Raw genomic sequence first — 14,108 nt, 5'->3', positions numbered from 1 at the left:
CCTGAGCCCCATCCTTTCTATCCCAGACAGAGGAACCTTCTTTGCTTGAAGCCCGTTGGAGCTGGGTCTTGTCACTTCCTTACAAGACTCCTAACCTTGGCAGTGATTAGCAAATGCAGCCTTCCGACACATTCCACCGTGGAGGGTGCCGTGAGCCGTTCCCATGCATCGTGTCACGTAAATCCTTTCGGCGACCTTTTGAGGACACAACGCTCTGCGTCCAAGGCCGTCCACGAGGTGGCCGCTGGCCCTAGGGAAAGGGGTTCTCCCAAGGGCACACAATTCAGGGGACCAGGTTTGGGGGTCTGTGAGCAACCTGGAAGAGGGAGCCCTCGCTTCCACAGAGGCCGGCGCCGGGACGTGTGGTTTCGGGGGGGGGGGGGGGAGGGGCTGTCCCGTGCGGGACCCGAGTCCGCACAGCTGGAGGGGCCCTGATTACCCCACTCATACCTCCTACGACCGAGCCTGGAGCCCCGTCCTTCTGGCCCCAGGGCCTCATGGGTTAGGAGCCTGGCATGAAGCCAGAACGTACAGTAGCAAACCTGTAAGTATATAAAGAGATTCATTGCAAGGAATTGGCTTACACGACGGCGGGGGCTGAGTGTCCTTCCCCGCTGGAACCTCACATCGTTCACCCTGCCACCCGCCCTGGACCAGGCTGACCGCACTGCTGAGGGCGGTGACCTCCTGACCGCAGCCGTCGGTCACCTGCGCACACACCTTCCCCGGGACGCCTGGGTGCTGTGACTGTTGCCCGGCCCAGTGACACACAGCGGGCGGCACGGCCACAGAGATCGCTGCCACTTGTCACTGCGTTGTCACAGAAGAGTCCCCGGGCACCCCCCCCCCCCCCCGCCTGCCTCACAACCCTCGCCCAGTGGCTCCTGCGGTCACTCCCCACGATGTCACGGCCGGTCGTAAGTCACAGGGCGCGTCCATGGGGCACAAGCTGAGCCCTGCCAGCTTTCCCCCTGCAGAGTCTACACCACCCGCCCTTCTCTTTCCTGCCACCTCCCTGCTCCGGCATCCCCTGGCTCCTCTGTCGACACCGGGGACAGGAGAAAGGGGCCGAGGGGTGGGGAGCGGGGGCCGCGGACCCCAGGATGCTTGCACGGCTTGCTCAGGTTACTCAGCCCTGGGGCACCCCGGGGCTCAGCCAGTTGGGTGCCCGACTCTTGATTTCGGCTCAGTTCGTGATCTCAGGGTCGTGGGAGGGAGCCCCACGGTGGGCTCTATGCTGACAGTGTGGAGCCTGCTTGGGATTCTCTCTCTCTCTCTCTCTCTCTCTCTCTGCCCCTGCCCCTTCCCTGATCGTGCTCTTTTTCTCAAAAAAAAAAAAAAAAAAAAGAAAAGAAAAAATTACTCAACCCCCTTTACACTTCAGTCACTTGGGGGGATGGACACAGCAGCCCCGACTTTATGAGGTTGTGGAAGGATGAAAGGAGTTAAATGGAGTTTCCTAAAAGGCTGGCACACCTGTTGAGTAAGCAGGAGTCAGCCGTATGCTCCGGTCTCCCGCGTCCCCACGGCCTGAGGGCAGGGGACGGCTAAGGCTCCTCTTTTGGCTGGGACCTTGGGGCCAATCCAGCCTCATGTGTCCGTTCTCGGTGCGTTAGTGGGTCAGTAGCACATCCCGTGGCTCCCGGCCGTGGAGAGAGCACCACCTTCCACATAGGACGGCAGCGTAGGAAAAAGTCATTTGTTCGATTGCTGAGAAAACATGAACTGGGCCCAGTTCTCGGTCTTGGGGACGCACACAAGGTCAAGCTCAGAAAGGCAGCTTCACAATTAGAGTATTTATATGGCTAGATTTTATAAGTAATACATACGTGTTAGGGAGAAGGAGGGAAGGAAGGAAAAGGAGAGAGAGAGAGAGAGAGAGAGAGAGAGAGCCTGACCGTCATCGAAGGAGGGAGAGTGTCCGTCCCTGAGGTCTGTGGCCTCAGCTACCAGAGCAGGAACAAAGACCTTCCCGAGTCTTACTTTGTGGCAAACAGTGAAATGCAGGCAGGAACAGCAAAACCGTCTGTCCTGCCCTCTTCCGGACCCTAGACAAAAACGTGCTCACTCCTGTGAACCGCCGTTTACGACGAGGGACGCAAACGGATGGCTTGAACGTGACTTTGTTTCCTGCAGTGAAATATGAGGCCAAAGCTTGACCTCTGTCCGCAAGGCCGCAGGGGTCTGTCTTCGCGGGACAGTGGGGGAGAGGCCCACGGAGGACCCGGAGCCCCTGCCGGGAGCTCAGTGGCAGTGGTGGCTGGACATGCCCGTGGGAGCAGCAGAGGGTCCGCGCCCAGGATGCGGCCGCCGCTTCAGGAGGCCCCCAAGGCGGCAGAGGGCCCCCCAGCTTGCCGGCTGCCCGTTCCTGGTTTCGTTGGAGGAAGACGAGGGAAGCCACGAGGGTAGCGGTTCCGCGCAAAGAAAAAGGCTCGCGGCTGATGCTCTTAGGAAACCGTCGGCCATCTAGCGGGCCAAGACACGTCGAAGAGCTGACCGGACAGAGCGGACGGACCTCAGCGTCGCGGCTAAAACCCCGGTGCCAGACACACCTGTAAGTGCTTTCTGAGTTGTCTCGCTGGCTCCTACCCCAGACCTGATAAAGGAGGACTTGGCATTATCCTCATTTTATGGCGAAGCTCAGAGAGGTTAAGCAACTTGCCTGAGGCCACACAGCCCAGGACAGGAATAAACCAGTCTGCGCTAGTACCTCCCACATGGTGTTTCCTCCACGTTTTCCTCACTGGTGACCCTAAAGGATCCCTTCAAAGGCAACAAAGCACGCGAACAAGAAAGCGATAAGGAAACACTTGTCAAGATGATAAGACAGTGGCCGACGCGTCTCAGGCAGGGGAAAGGGAAAAGGCCACCATCCGGGCCCTTATCTTTCTCCTGGCTGCCGACATGACACCAGAAGAGGGTCCCCAGCCGAGCAGAAAGCTCGGGCTGACCCACAGAGCCTACTGTGGAGAGGCCGTGGTGGAGGGAGCCCGGAGCCCCCCGCCCACTGCTGACAGCCGTGGGGCCTTGGCCAGGCTCCTTGGATGCCCAAAGGCTCCCGTTCCTCATCTCTAAAATGGGCATCTCCCCTGGACCGGCTGCTTGGGGTGCCTGTAAGTGAGTCACCCCCCAGGACAGGCTCAGCCAGTGCTGGCCACTCGTCAGATGCCCTGTTGGCTCCTGCTCCTTCTAGCATTTTCTAGCATTTTCATTATTCACTTACAGGAACATCTGCTCGTATCACCTCAGTCCTAACACTGTGCTTTCCCCGGACGCTCGCTCCCAAGTGTCACACCCTGGGCAGCTCTGGATTTCACTCCCTCCTTCCGTGGATGCTGGAGCGCTGCACCGTGAACCGAATGCTTGCTGCACGGCGGCCTGGTTCTCTACGTGCTCCCCGTGCGTTGTGACATAATCCTCCCCCTGCCCTGGGAGCCTGGAGCCCTGCCAGAGCCCATTTTTCTGCTGAGAAAACTGAGGCACGAGACCAAAGGGACCGCTCCCTGGGTCATGTGGGAGAAGGTGGTGGAGGGGATTCGCACCCAGAGCCCACGCAGCTCAGCACCGCGGCCTCGGGCCGCCGTGCGTTCGGCCATGTGGTTTCAGACTCAGCCAACCAAAGTCCAAAGTGGGAGTGTGGCTCGTTCTTGCTTCTTTTTCAGGCAGGACCAGGCTTTGAGGGTGTCCTGGCTCCGCCCCTCAAGGGACGGTTTCTCTGTTTAATCTCCCTCTGTCACCTGTGCGGGGGCAGCGGCCCTGGGGGCCGGGGAGGGGCTGACCTCTTTCTGGGCCTCCATGTGGTGGTGGCCCAGCTCCCCGGGACAGGCAGTGAAAATGCTCTGGGGTTGGGGGGGGGGGTGGTGAATCAGAAAGCAAACAGATGGGAACGTGGGTAATTAAATCAATATATCCCAAACAGACGAGGCAAGGGGGGAGGGGGGAGGGGGGAGGGGGGAGGGGGGGTGGGCCTGGAAGGAGGGGGGAAGCAAAACAATTAGGTCAAAAACTGAAGTTTGAACTCATCACACGCATTCATTTCCAACAGACTGTCCCTTAAAGCTGTGCAGAATAAAAACGCAGAACAAAATAAAACACGCGCATGCACATTCTAGAATCTCTTTTGTTCCGTTTTTCTGGAATTCTGAGGTTTCTTTTTCTCATATAATTCTTTAGAAGAAAAAAAAAAAGAAAAGAAAAGAGAAAAGAAAAAGGCAGTCCCATATAGAATAATGGGTTTAAGTCCTTCTTATAGGGGCCGGTTCTGTCACAGGTTAAGGGTCAATTTGGTTGTGTTTTAGAGCAGGCATGTGCTAAGCCTTTCCTATATTTTAAACAGATAATGTCCTTGTAATTTGGGAACACTTACACGAAGGCTGGCTTTGTCCCTTTTTTCCAGTATGTTTGTGGCTGCTGCTGTTGTGTTGAAAAAGAAATACTGTACCTTTAAATTAGGAGGCTCTGAATAATCAACCTTGGGCAGTGAAAAGACTAATGTGCTGTGGAGAACAAGGAGTTTAATCTAATTTAGTTGGAGGGTGTCTGTCTGCGGTGTTGTTTTTTGGAGTGTGGGAATAGGAGACTGAGCTGGCTCCTTGAATGGTCCCTCCTGTGCCAGAAGCAGTGGGGAGCCCCGTAGACGCCCGGGATCCAAAGCCGGCCCTTGAAAGGGAGATTAGAAGCATGCTCTGATTTGCAATTCACACTGGTGCACCCCGTGGAACCTTTGGTAATATTTCAAACCACATTTCAGGAGAAGTGGCCTTAAAATAACTGCCTAAATTGTATCGGAGTAACCCAGTGCATGCCAGTCATCTGCTTCACGACGTGCGTGCTTTTGGGGAGCTCTGCCCTCCGCACCCCCACCGGCATCTGACAAGGAGCGTTTTTAGGTGTAGTGCAAACTTTTGTGCCTGTTGAATTTGCCGCATTGCTTCCGGAGGCACAGACAGTGTGTTTTTCCCTAGTAAGTACCACATCAGAGGACGAAAGGTATTTTCCTTGCAGAAAAATGGGGGGGCCAGGGTGCCTGTTGGGATAGAAAATAGAATTTTCCCTGACTGCCTTTTTTTTTGTTTTGTTTTGTTTTTTTAAGTCTGGTAATAAGTTTCTGCAGAAATGTACCACAGGATGAGGTCAGGGAAATAGCGCCTACTGGTATCAGAGACCTCTCTGCACGTCAGGCAATGATCAGCAAAGAGACCACGTTTTCCCCTTGCTGGGAAGCAGCCTTGGAAAAGTTCCTGGTGAAATTACACACGTTGATGACACTGGAAGTTGAAAGACCACAATCCTCGTCTCACGGGATCGCCAAACCTGAACGTGCCGGGAGAGACCGTCCACGCGAGAGCCGGGAACAGGCAGTGAGAGGCAACCTGAGCCACGTTTTATCTGAAACTTCCCCAACGCTCTCCTCTTTCTTTTCACGAGCTCGGCTGACACGCTACAACTCTACTCTCGCAATTAGCCTGTACCGTGCAAAGCCTATGCTTTAATTTCTTTCTCTTGCTGAAAGTGTCAGTACTTTAATCTTAAAGAGATTATATGGGTTTTCTCTAATCTCATTTCAGAGAGCCGAGCACAGCGCTTAAAAGTTCCACTGACTATAACATAATAATAAGAGATGCAACTTTGATTTCTAGCAACATCCGTGTCAAAGTATTTTATACTTTGGCCTTTGCTAGAATGGAATGTCACTGCCTCGCTTTCAATTCCCTTCCATCCGAAAATATTTAGGTATCGTTCAAGATACTGCCTGACTTCAGAAATAGTCCCTTTCAAAAACCTTCTACTTTTCTGGGGGAACATTTTTGCAAGAGCTCGAAGGTAGCCCGTGTGTGAAGAGTAGTTCTTGGATATCTTTTTTTAGGTGGTTGGGGTAAAAAAAAAAAAAAAATTATATTCCTTGTCCCTGCATGTTATTTGAAATCATGTTTAATTATAAAGTTTCATTAAAAACCTTTGCTCAAAATTTTAGAGGCCTAATAAGATTTCCATTAATTTAAACATATCACTATTCCCACGACAGCCCCAAATGCTTTCTTTCGCCGCTTTCATCCATGGTTAAATATGTAAATAAAATGTCTAAAGTCATTCTTCAAAGAAGACAAAAGAAAAAAGAGCTGAGGGGAAAGACAGCCATAAAATTCCTCCCAATTCTCCATAACATTTGCCAGAGGGGGGCCGGTTGCCAGCCAGGGCCGAGCAGCAGGGGACCTCCCTGCTCCTAACGATCACACATCTCAAATCCCACACACAGGAAAAAAATAAAATAAAATATCTTTTCAGCTGGAGCCATCGAAAGGCCCTTTTCATTTATTAGTTACAGAGTTATCTCACAGCTGTTCATTTCTCATCTATAATAACGTCTATTTGTTGGTTTCTGTCTCAGCTGGGCAGAGCGGAGCCCTGGTGCAGACATTTTTATAAAAACGAGGGAAGAAAGCCATCTGAAGTGGTTATAGCTAAAATAATGGGTCTGAACATGGCCGAATTAGAATGGCACATAAAAGATCGATTAGGACACACTTTCTCGAATAGCTCACGCCCACTCCTGGCGTTTGGGGCTCTCCCTTGCGTCCAGAGTTTCTGTGGGAGAGAAGCAAAAAAGGCAAGGAGAGAAAATGGGACCAATGAAGGACCTCGGCAAGGCAGATTCTGGAGAGGCCAAGGGATGCCCGCTGAATTTTTTTTTTTAACTTAAACGTTTTAAAATAAGTCACTAAACAAACAACAACAAACACAAAATCATAAGAAGAATGGCAGCCTTTAAAACAGCAGGGTTTTTGTTTTGTTTTGTTTTGTTTTGTTTTGTTTTGTTTTTTAACTTGGGAAATAATGACACGGTTGAAGGTGTCTTTTCCACTATCTCCCTCCCTCCAGCCTCCTCCAACACCCCCACAGCGAGAGTCAGGGTAGCGATTCAGGGCCGGCTGCACAAATCTGCTTATTAGTTCTGGGGTCCTGGGCAAGCCTCAGCCTCAGTCTTCTGGGTGTTTACTGGATGGATGGATGGGTGGATAGGCAGGTGGGAGGACGCTGGGTAGGTGGTGAATGGGTGCGTGGATGATGGGCGCATGGATGGGTGGATGAATGTTTGGATGGGTGGACAGATGGATAGGCTGGTGGGTGGGTAAGTGGATATGTGACATCTTCCAAGTTTCTTACAGATGTAAAAGAGTACCACTTGTTTTAAATAAAAGCCAGTATTCCGAAGAGCCTTCTCAGAGGAAGGGCCCCCCCTTCTGCCACAGCTTACCAAAAGCTTCCCGGGGAGGAGGAGTGCCTGCAGTCGCCTCTCCCGCGGGAGCACTTCCTAGAGATAGCCAGCAAACCCGCAGCGCCTTCCCCTGGAGGGATGCATCCAGCTCCCCCAATGCCCAGTGCAGGGCGGGGAGACTGAGGGGGCCGCAGCGATCCACACCGCACACCTCTCCACTGTCAAACCTCAGAAAGGAAGGCGGAGGAAGAAGGTCCGCTCCTCCGACCTCTCCTCTGGCCGCAGTCATCCAACTGCCCCTCTATAGGAGATCCTGGGAGTCTCAGAGGAACTTAAAAAAGATCCTGACCTAGAGGGCGTCTAAGAGGAGAGAGACCCGCCCGGCCACCTCCTAGGGGAGCTGTTTATTTAAGGGTCACTACGGGCTTTGCAAGTTCTTCTGGAGGCCAGGAGTGGTGTGGGTGCCCCCCCCCCGCCCCCGCACGCCCAGGGCGGCAGACCCTGTGTCCCAAGTGACTTGTCACAAACTGGCTCCTGTATGAGGGGGTGAGACAGGGGCGTCCGCCCGGGACGCTTCTTCTCCACTTTCATCGAAAGTGAGTGGCGTGCGCGCCGCCCCCCCCCCCCACCGCGCCTCCCGCGGGAGTTGGGGACCCTCCGCGCGCGAGCTCACGCCGCGCGACCTCCCACCCCCAATGCCGCATCGTCTTACGGGTCTGCGGCCCAGGAGGGCGCAGGCCGGGCAGATCAGTCGCCAAATAATATAAATACCCGACGAGCGAATGACTTCCTATAATAAATAAACTCAGCCGCCTAGAAGAACTCAGCAGCCCTGCCTGGCGCGAGGCCCCTACACTGCGCGGCTTCGTCGGGGGCGACGGGGGGTCATCGCACAAACCAAGCCCCCGCTTCCCGGGGGGGGGGGGTCGCAAGCGCCCCGGGAGGCTGCCGCCCCTCCCCCTCCCCCTCCCGGCCCGGCCCGCGGAGCCCTCGCAGGAGCGGCCCTAAAATCCGGATTCCCCCGGCCCCTCCCCCTGCCCCGAGCTCTTCCCTTTGAAATTTCAAAGGCAGCCCCTCCCCGGAGCCGCGGCCCGGAGCGCAGGCCTGGTGACTCCCGGGCCTCGGGAGGATGCGGGCAGGTTTACAAGCCAAGGGGCCACTTTATGGCCAGGGCTGTAAAACGCAAATCCCACCTCGCTTTGAAAGCGCCCCCCGCCCGGGGCCCACCGTCAGGGCGAGGGAAGATGCGCCCCCCGGCCCCCCGCCGCGGACCACCCGCCCGCTCCGCCGGCCCCGTCTCCGAACTTCGGCGAGCCGGGCCCCGCGGCGGCGCAGGGGGGCGGGTGGGGGGAGGGGACACCCGGGGCTTCCCCGGGCGGGGGCGGGGCGCGCGGGGGGGCGGGGTGGGGGGCGGCGGGCGGGCGGGCCGGCGGGGGGTCCGGCCGGCGGGGCGGCGGGAGCGGGCGCCGGGCCGGCTTTCTCATGCAAAGCGGCGGCGGGGGCGGGGCGCGCGCCCGGGGGGCGGGGCCTGTCGCCGCCCGGCCGCGCTCCCCCCGCCCCCCCTCGCCTTTTGCGCGTCTTCTCCGCCCGGGACGCGCGGCGCCGAGCAGCTGCGGCCGGGCCCGGCGAGGCCGGCGCGGGAGGGAGGGAGGAGGCGCCGCCAGCCGGCCGGCCACCGTGCGCCCCGCGCCGCCGGCCTCCCGGACGCGCTCGCGGAAGAGCCCAAAGTTTGCCGCGGCCGGGAGCCGCCGCCCGCCGGGAGCCCGGGGCCCGTCGCGCTTCCCGGTACTGTTGGCCAACTTTGCCCGTCTCTCCCGCGTCCCCTCCCCGTCCCCTCCCCACCCCTCCCCTCCCCTCCCTCCGCGGCCCCCCCCCCCCCACCTCGCCCGAGGCCGGGGGCGCGGAGCGCAGCGCTCGGGCCGGCCGAGCGGGCATGGGCGGGGGCCCGAGCGGGGACGGGGAGCCGGGGCCCGCGGCCCGAGCCGGGCAGCGGCGGCGCTGAGGGGAGCCGACCTCCCCGCCGGGGCACCTCCGACGCCAGCATGCCGCGGCCGGGCCCCCGCCTGTGGCTGGTCCTGCAGGTGATGGGTTCGTGCGCCGCCATCAGCTCCATGGACACGGAGCGCCCGGGCGACGGCAAGTGCCAGGCCATCGAGATCCCGATGTGCAAGGACATCGGCTACAACATGACCCGCATGCCCAACCTGATGGGCCACGAGAACCAGCGCGAGGCCGCCATCCAGCTGCACGAGTTCGCGCCGCTGGTGGAGTACGGCTGCCACGGCCACCTCCGCTTCTTCCTGTGCTCGCTGTACGCGCCCATGTGCACCGAGCAAGTCTCCACCCCCATCCCCGCCTGCCGGGTCATGTGCGAGCAGGCCCGGCTCAAGTGCTCCCCGATCATGGAGCAGTTCAACTTCAAGTGGCCCGACTCGCTGGACTGCAGCAGGCTCCCCAACAAGAACGACCCCAACTACCTGTGCATGGAGGCGCCCAACAACGGCTCGGACGAGCCCTCCCGGGGCTCCGGCCTGTTCCCGCCGCTCTTCCGGCCGCAGCGGCCGCACGGCGCGCAGGAGCACCCGCTCCGGGACGCGGGCCCGGGGCGCGCCGGCTGTGACAACCCGGGCAAGTTCCACCACGTGGAGAAGAGCGCCGCGTGCGCGCCGCTGTGCGCGCCCGGCGTGGACGTGTACTGGAGCCGCGGCGACAAGCGCTTCGCCGTGGTCTGGCTGGCCGTGTGGGCCGTGCTGTGCTTTTTCTCCAGCGCCTTCACCGTGCTCACCTTCCTCGTCGACCCGGCGCGCTTCCGGTACCCCGAGCGCCCCATCATCTTCCTCTCCATGTGCTACTGCGTCTACTCCGTGGGCTACCTCATCCGCCTCTTTGCCGGCGCGGAGAGCATCGCCTGCGACCGCGACGGCGGACAGCTCTACGTCATCCAGGAGGGGCTGGAGAGCACCGGCTGCACCCTCGTCTTCCTGGTCCTCTACTACTTCGGCATGGCCAGCTCGCTGTGGTGGGTGATCCTCACGCTCACCTGGTTCCTGGCGGCGGGCAAAAAGTGGGGCCACGAGGCCATCGAAGCCAACAGCAGCTACTTCCACCTGGCGGCCTGGGCCATCCCGGCCGTGAAGACCATCCTGATCCTGGTGATGCGCCGGGTGGCGGGGGACGAGCTCACCGGCGTGTGCTACGTGGGCAGCATGGACGTGAACGCCCTCACCGGCTTCGTGCTCATCCCGCTGGCCTGCTACCTCGTGGTGGGCACTTCCTTCATTCTGTCCGGCTTCGTGGCGCTCTTCCACATCAGGAGGGTGATGAAGACCGGCGGGGAGAACACGGACAAACTGGAGAAGCTCATGGTGAGAATCGGGGTCTTCTCGGTGCTGTACACGGTGCCGGCCACCTGTGTGATCGCCTGTTACTTCTACGAGCGCCTCAACATGGAGTACTGGAAGGTTCTGGCCACCCAGCACACGTGCAAGACGAACAACCAGACCAAGAGTCTGGACTGCCTGATGGCCGCCTCCATCCCCGCCGTGGAGATCTTCATGGTGAAGATTTTCATGCTGCTGGTGGTGGGTATCACCAGCGGTATGTGGATCTGGACGTCCAAGACCCTGCAGTCCTGGCAGAACGTTTGCAGCCGCAGGTTCAAGACAAAGAGCAGGAGGAAACCGGCCAGCGTGATCACCAACAGTGGGATTTACAAAAAAGGCCAGCATCCCCAAAAGACGCATCTGGGGAAATACGAAATCCCTGACCAGCCTCCCACCTGTGTGTGAACTGGCTCGTGGGGGGGGGGGGGGAGGGGTGTGGGGGGGGCGGGGGGGGGGGGAGGCTGGAGTGGAAAACTTTTCCCAGACAGGACACAGTGGCAGTCAGAGCCACCGGTCGCTCGCTCGGTTGGTTTTTTAAATAAAAGTGAAAGAAAAAAGTTTTTGCCCTGAAAGTCAGGATGCTGTGATAACACTGAAAGTAAATATGAGCTTACAGGTTTGTTGTTGTTGTTGTTGTTGTTGTTCTGTTTTGTTTGCAGAAGGAGAGCCCCTTGGGGTTAAGTAACCCCTGGTGTAGCTAATTTGTGGTAAAGTGGTTGGTTCAGCTTCCAGGAGAAAACTTTTGTTTAGAACCTTCCGTAAATACACGGTGCTGTGTTGAGGTTGGCTTTGCTACCCATTTGCAAATCAGAAGGGATGACTTCTCTGTCAGTTGAAGCACTTCTTTCTGCTGGGTGGCGTGGAGGGGGACAGGGAGGGAGGGAGGGAAGGAGGCGAAGCTGGTGTCCAGGAAGGAGCCATCCCCGGGGGCCCACCCCCAGGAGGGCTGTGTATGGGACAGCAGTTTCTGTGCAGACAGGAAGAAAGGGGAGCCCTGACAATTCAGTACACTCCAGTGGGTTCGGAGTCACTTAAAATAGACTCCATCTCACCAAACCCCACATTTGCAAATGCAAACAGTGTGCGATACATTTCTTCCCTCTTTCCTTGAAAACGAAAAGACAAACAAGTATTTTGCTGTTCCAGAGAGACAACAAAAGAAATCTCAACAAAAGCACGGGGAGGCCCAGCCCTCAGAAACCCTCTAGTGTTACATTTTGTGGCTTTTTAATGGAAACCAAGCCAATGTTATACACGTTTGGACTGATTTGTGGAAAGGGGGGGGGGGGAGGGGAGGGGAGGGGAGAAAGATCATTCAAAAGTACCCAAAGGGTTTATTGACTCTTTCTATTGTTAAACAAATGGTTTCCATGAATAGATCCAGAAGCACTAGACAAGTCTAGTGTAACCTCTCTACCACACCCGGAAAAGAGTGGTGCTGCTTGTGTATATTTGTAATACAGGGTATTTTTCACGCTCCACTATTTTTATTAAAAATAAAATCTGTTCTCTAGTGTGGTGCCCGTCCCTTGTGCATCATGACGTTTCCCTCTCCCGAGTGTGGAGAGACGAGAGAAAACTTCCCCTCTGTTGGCTTTTCGGGCAAATCCTGAGCGTGCCTCTCTACCTAGAGATTACGGTGCTCCGGACGGCATGGCAGATGGGCGGATGCTAAGGTTGGCAGAATAATTTAATCTCGAGTTTCAGTGGACTTAACGCAGGAAATGCGGAAGGCTGGATGTGAGGGCCTGGTTGGAGACGCTTCCTCAGGGAGTGACTTGGCTGCAGAGTGGGGGTACCCTGGTGAGCCCCGGACCAGCCTCCGGTAATATCTCCGGGGCGTGGGGCCAGCCCAAGTAAGAGGACCAGGTCGGGGTAGGGTTCAGTTGCTTGCTGGGATCAGGTTGTATCTAGACGGTTCTGTGCACCCGTCCAAAGCGTGCTGGCTTTGTGGCAAGTCTCGGCCATGTTTACGAAACAGATTATAGACCTGGACAGGAAGAAAATAGCTGCTAAGGGTGGGCAAGTCGTTAAGAAGAAGTTAATCAGCTTTGTATGTCTGTGAACTTGACTCTTCTCCTGTGTTGGCTGCGGGAGGGACGTAGGTGATACCTGAAGGGAGCCCAGGTTCAGCAGTCAGAGGCACAGCCCAGGTTCAGCAGTCAGAGGCACAGCTACACTCAGGTCCTAACCCGGAGTTTCCAAGGGCACAGTCCAGACCCACTGCCGTGGGAAACCGGCAGAATAAACCACGCTATCCGTGGGGTCGTGGTGAAGTCAAGCTCTCGGTTGAACAAAGAGCCCGTAAGAATTTTGAACGTGTGTTAAGGGCTTACTAAAGACGGACAGAAGCCTGGAGTCAGGACAGCCTGTTTCTTGAAGAGGGTGTTTACGAATTGAGCCTGATGACGGTAAGGCCACCCTTGCGTCGACACCGGAGCTGGGCAAAGGTACGGGTCGGTTTGGGGGCACCACCTCACGTGGACGTGTGTGGCTGCGGCCTTCCCGAACAGGGACCCCGGGTGGTTTGGGATGACGTTCGGGAAACACCACCTGAGTAGGCAAATTAATTCAGAATAAAATCCAAAATTGCCTTCAGTGCATTGAAAAAGAAAGACAAAAGTTTTTTAAAAATGCCCGCAGATAAAAACCTATTTGTGGACTATTCCCACCCAGCACCCCCCCCCGCCGCCCCAAAGACCATCTAGAGATACTCGTCCATGGGTGTGTGTATGTACGTCATGTTCCCTTAAAGTGACTCTTAGGAAAAATAGAAATGATGTGTTGACGGAGCTTTGGCAAGTCTGGAAAGATAGCACTACGGAGAGCTGCTGTGAGCTTCAGAGCTGAGTGTGACCCCCAGATTCCTCCGTGGTGAACTCCGTGGACATCTGCCCGCGTTCGGCTGTGTCGGCTGCAGACCTCAGTCCCCGGGAAAACTAAGTTCCGCGGCACTAGAATGCGTTTCGGCGTGGATACAGACCGCAGGAGTCATGTTCGCAGATGTCAGAGGCTCTTACCACACGGTCGGGGCAGGTGCACGGGGCGGGGCCGAGTCGGCCGGAGATGCGTGCCCGTGGCCACAGAAGGGATGTCTTACCAAACTGCTTCTTGGGGCGCTTTCCTGCAGAGCCCCCATCTGGCCTGGGTCACGCGCAGATAATGTGTGAATTTTAGGAGAAGCATCGAGGCTCGAAAGCGCAAACGCCACCACTAGGCCCTCGGGTCCTCTCGAGCCGGACTCGGGACTTCCGCAGGAATTGTCGCCTGCCTTAACGTGGCGATTTCCCAGCCTCCCGGCCCTCGCCTTCGCTCCGGGGAGACGGAAGCCCGCTTTGGGGGACGGATCCCAGCCGCGAGGTCGTGGTGAGAAGCCCAGAGCAGGGGACTGTCCAGAGTCACGCTGCAGTGCGTCCCCATGTGTTCTGTCATCCTTTCCCTCTGCCGCCCAGCTCCTCGCCACCTCCTCCGTGCCAGCGCCCGGGAAACGGGGCACCGTGGCTCCGAGG

At 57.2% G+C, this 14,108-nt stretch overlaps 1 protein-coding gene and 1 long non-coding RNA gene across 2 annotated transcripts; both read left to right on the top strand.

Annotated features, from left to right (window-relative positions):
- The first annotated feature begins 4,813 nt into the window (after positions 1-4,813).
- Positions 4,814-5,973, top strand: LOC123587778. Its single transcript, XR_006707518.1, has 2 exons — positions 4,814-4,963; positions 5,093-5,973. It is a non-coding gene; the product is annotated as an uncharacterized LOC123587778 (long non-coding RNA).
- Positions 5,974-9,184: 3,211 nt separating this feature from the next.
- On the top strand, positions 9,185-11,024 carry FZD10 (frizzled class receptor 10). The gene has a single exon (XM_045457850.1). The coding sequence runs from the start codon at positions 9,259-9,261 to the stop codon at positions 11,002-11,004; it is 1,746 nt and encodes a 581-aa protein (XP_045313806.1). The 5' UTR covers positions 9,185-9,258; the 3' UTR covers positions 11,005-11,024.
- The last annotated feature ends 3,084 nt before the right edge of the window (positions 11,025-14,108 follow it).

This window comes from Leopardus geoffroyi, chromosome D3 (assembly GCF_018350155.1).
Source record: "Leopardus geoffroyi isolate Oge1 chromosome D3, O.geoffroyi_Oge1_pat1.0, whole genome shotgun sequence".
NCBI lineage: Eukaryota > Metazoa > Chordata > Mammalia > Carnivora > Felidae > Leopardus > Leopardus geoffroyi.
Note: the sequence above shows the minus strand (reverse complement) of the source record. Positions and strands in the feature narration are given on the sequence as shown.